The 3,833-nt window shown below is 67.2% G+C and overlaps 2 protein-coding genes across 2 annotated transcripts in view; one reads left to right on the plus strand and one right to left on the minus strand.

Moving 5' to 3' along the window:
• MLC1 (megalencephalic leukoencephalopathy with subcortical cysts 1) overlaps nucleotides 1–1,973 on the minus strand; it is a 31,754-nt gene extending 29,781 nt beyond the window's left edge. The window contains exons 1-3 of the mRNA XM_015568712.1: nucleotides 1,722–1,973; nucleotides 1,147–1,327; nucleotides 125–214 (exon numbers count right to left, since the gene is read on the minus strand). Coding sequence (XP_015424198.1) covers nucleotides 125–214; nucleotides 1,147–1,327; nucleotides 1,722–1,777 — 327 coding nt within the window. The 5' untranslated portion in view covers nucleotides 1,778–1,973. The remainder of the gene's footprint in view (nucleotides 1–124; nucleotides 215–1,146; nucleotides 1,328–1,721) is intronic.
• Nucleotides 1,974–2,279: 306 nt separating this feature from the next.
• Nucleotides 2,280–3,833, plus strand: part of MOV10L1 (Mov10 RISC complex RNA helicase like 1) — a 33,922-nt gene continuing 32,368 nt past the window's right edge. Inside the window, exons 1-2 of the mRNA XM_015568713.1 lie at nucleotides 2,280–2,382; nucleotides 3,489–3,802. Of these exons, the coding sequence (XP_015424199.1) occupies nucleotides 2,280–2,382; nucleotides 3,489–3,802 (417 nt within the window). The remainder of the gene's footprint in view (nucleotides 2,383–3,488; nucleotides 3,803–3,833) is intronic.

The raw sequence follows: 3,833 nt of genomic DNA on the forward strand, positions 1-3,833 counted from the left end.
ACTCCTGAAGCTGAGGCCCCAGAGGAGGTGCTGACAGCCGAGGGCCAGCCACGGGGCGTCTCGGAGCACAAACCCAGCCGCACCCCAAGCTTCTGTCCAGGACCCGCCCGAGGGCGCTGCTTACCGCGCCCGCAGCGCAGCGCAGGTAATCCATCTCCGAGGGAAACACATTCCCCAGGTACAGCGAGCACCCCGAGGTCACCAGCAGGCAGCCCTGCAACACAGCACGGCTCAGGCAGTGCCTGCCGGTACCACACGGCACCACACGGCACAGGCCCCCCGCCCCCGCCCGGGACAGCCCCGGCCCACCCTGCCCGTGTCGGGCTGTGGGCTTCAACACTGACTTGGGGAAGAAGAGGAGGGGCCCTGTCAGAATCTAAGGGAAGAAATGATGCCTCTCCCAGAAAATGCCCTCCCCCCACCAGGGGCAATTTCGGGGCCTCAGGACCCCCACTCCCAGGTCCAGGCACGGAGCCTCGTCCAGCTCAGGGCCCGGAGATGGGAGCTCACTGCAGAGGGCGAGGCTGGGGGCGGGCAGGGGCCTTGTCTGTCGCACTGTGAGGGCAGTGCTGGGCCTGGGGCCTGGGGCCTGGGCCGAGAAGACACGGCCACACCTACGTGAGGTCGGGCAGCGGAGCAGGGGCTGGGGTGCAGCTCCGAATCTAGGACCCCGGGAGCAGGAGCGGGGGGGCTTCCTCAGTGCCCCAAGCGGGGGGGTGTAATCCAGCCTCGGTGGGATGGGGTCCCGGCTCGGGGGAGGGCGAGCAGGACGATCGGGGGTGCTGCCCAGGGGGCCGGAGGCCTGAGGTTCCCAGGTCACCAAGCTCGTCTGAAGGTGGACATCCCAGGAAAGTCCCCTCCAGTGTTTGGTCCCCCCATGGGCCTGCTCTGACACCATGGCCCTGCCTCCCACCAGGGGACACCGTCCCCCGTCACTCTGCCGGAGGCTCCTCCCACCCCTGCAGGGTGACTCTAGACCCCCTCCAGGAGGCCACCCCAGCTCCATGCATGACCCTGCGGGCAGTCAGGTGGGCCCTGACTCCGGAGCCGGATAAGGGAGCGGCTCGTCCCACGAGGCTGGGGGCGACATCGGCCAGGGCACACCTCACGGGACGATGCCTCCGTGGCCCTGGCACAGGCACTCACCCCCATCAGCACAGAGAAGACCCAGGTCTTGTGGCTGAAGCAGGGGGGCAGCCTCGACGACAGCGGCAGGTCGCCGGCCTTGGCGTCCGCGTAGCCCTCTGCGTCCGGCCTCCCGCGCTCCAGGGTGGCCGTCCGGTCGTAGCTGAGCTCCTCCCGGCAGCACTCCTCCCGCGTCATGGCGCTGGGGACAGACTGGCCTCGTTAGTGCCGCACGGAGCTGGGCCCGGCGCGCTGCCCACTCTGCTACTCGCGGTCGCTCTGGAAACGCTCCGGTTAAAACAAGTTCCCGGCGAGGGAGGACCGTTCACAGCGAGCCGGGAACTGAACGAGAGACTCGCTTGCTTCCTCCCTTAGCCGCTTTCCCAGCAAAGCCAAGCCGCCTCTGGGTTCGGGCGGGTGCTGGGCTGTGGGTGCACGGACCAACCCTGCGTCCTTCAACCCCCAGGTCCCAGGAAGCGCTGGCTCCTCCACGCCCTTCAGGTGCTCAAGGTGGTCACTGAACTGTCCCCCCCCCCCCACCTCTCTCCCCCTCACACACACAGGTCCCTGCCGTCTGTCCCTCTGGCCGTGCTCACCTCCCTGGGCTGGCGGCGCCGGTCTCTGGGTGGGGGGCTCGCTGCTGCCCCGTCATCCTGCCGGGCCTTCCAGCAGCGACTCCTCAGGGGGAACAAAAGCCCAGATCTGCGGCCGGAGCAGGAGAGCCTCGTCCTGAATGTCAATGAGGGGAAGCCGTGACCCCGGGAAGTTGGCGGTGGTTGTGTAACCGCCGGCCTTGCCAGGGCCTGGACTCGCTCCGGGAAACGGAGTGGCCGCCCCAGTCCCACTCAGCACAGGGAGGGCGTGGGCGCCGGGGGCGTCTGGGAAGAAGTGCCCCCGAGGGGATCCCCGGGCACAGGGCCCCGAAGGCAGAGGGCGCGGCTCTGTCTTGGAGACTTTTTATTCCCAGCGCCCTTTTCCCGTCCCCTGCGATCATACGAGGAAACCCCCTGCACAAAAGCACGCACACGTCTGCACGCAACCCGGCCCCGTGGCCCTGGCCGGCTCTGGACTCTGGCCGCCCGCGAGGCAGGCAGCCCCCGAGTCCCCGTGGCGCCCTCTCCTTCTGCTCACTGAGCAGAGAGAAAGGCCAGGACATGCCTCCCCCGGAGACGCTGGCGGGGGCGTCACAGCCGCAGGGGCTGTGCGCACGGCGAGCTCCGGCCCGGAACACGGGCTCCGCACACAGACCCACGGGAGGTGAGAGCGAGGCATCAGGTCTCCATCGTGGGATGTTCTGCTGTCTCCGTGGACTTGTGTTTTTTAAATATGTTTTTATTGATTTCAGAGAGGAAGGGAGTGGGAGAGAGAGACACATCCGTGATGAGAGAGCACCATGGACGGGCTGCCTCCTGCGCGCCCCCCACTGGGATGGAGCCCGCAACCCGGGAATCCAATGGTGACCTCCTGGTTCACAGGCGGCCGGGCGAGGAGTGCGCTTTGGTGAAGAGGCTGAGACGTCTGTTGGGCGGCCGAGCGCACTGCTGAGGAGCTGAGCTGAGAAGTGCAGAATCCGGGGATATTTTCCACTGAATTTTAGAAGGAGAGACAGAAGCATCCACGTGGGAGACACATCGATTGCTTGCTCCCCCGACACACACGCCCGACAGGGCCCGGCTCAGACCTGCAACCCAGGGGCGTGCCCTGGACCGGGAGTCGAACCGCGAACCTTCTCTCCGGGGCGACCTCTCACCACTGAGCCCCGGCCGGCGGGGCGATGCCATATTTGACACTTTGTTTGAAACGGACAAACCCTGAGCAGAGGAGCCGGCGCAGCTGCCTCGTGTTGCACAGCACGTGGAGGAGCCTAGGCCGGTGCAGAAGTTGGTGCAACTCGAAATGAGCCCACGAAGAGGCCTGCAGCCCCGCCGCGCTCACGGGAAGGCCCTCCTCTGTGCGAGGCCGCATTCCGTTCTGGCGCCTCGGCCGGCCTTGGGGCAGGCGGCTCACTCCCCGAGGCCGCAGGAGACAGATACCAAGCGGCGGACATGCGGGAGGGGCCAGTCCGGACCAGGGTCCCCCGAGCAAAGACGCGGCCACGACCCGGCGCGTTCTCCCGGGAGAGCAGCGTATTTAACGCGGAAAACCTGCCCGTGTGACTCGCTCTCAGGAACCAGGGCCGCGCATGGCAGGAGCAGAAGAGCTTCCCCAACCCCGCACCGGAGGAGGGGCGTGGTCAGAACCAAAGCGACGCCTGACAGCAGCCAATGGGAAGGGGGCCCGGAGGCCCACCTGCGCCAAGCCCCGCCCTCCAGCACGAGCCAATGGCCAGGCATGACATCACTCCCACACTGCACCGCGCCTAGGCACACTAACGGTCGCCAACGGCCCACAAACACTGCTAGCGGAGACCCCATTGGCCAATAGCGATGGGACATGGGCGCAGTCCCAGAGGGCGGCAACCCCATTGGCCAAAGTCAAAGGGGCTCTGGCGCAGGCTCCAGTGTGGCAACCCCATTGGCCAAGCTCCCTGAACAAACAAGGCGAAGGCGCAGGCTCAGGCGTGGTCACCCCATTGGCTGAGGGCGGTGGGAGCGACGTGGCCACGTGCAGGGGCCTAGGGCAGCTGGACGCTGAGCTGACGAGGCTGCGGCCGGCCATGTTGCGCCTCGCGGCCAAGGTGGTGGCCTTCTTCTGGAGGAGGGCGGACG

The sequence above is a fragment of the Myotis davidii genome, unplaced genomic scaffold (genome assembly GCF_000327345.1).
Source record: "Myotis davidii unplaced genomic scaffold, ASM32734v1 scaffold845, whole genome shotgun sequence".
Taxonomy (NCBI): Eukaryota; Metazoa; Chordata; class Mammalia; order Chiroptera; family Vespertilionidae; genus Myotis; species Myotis davidii.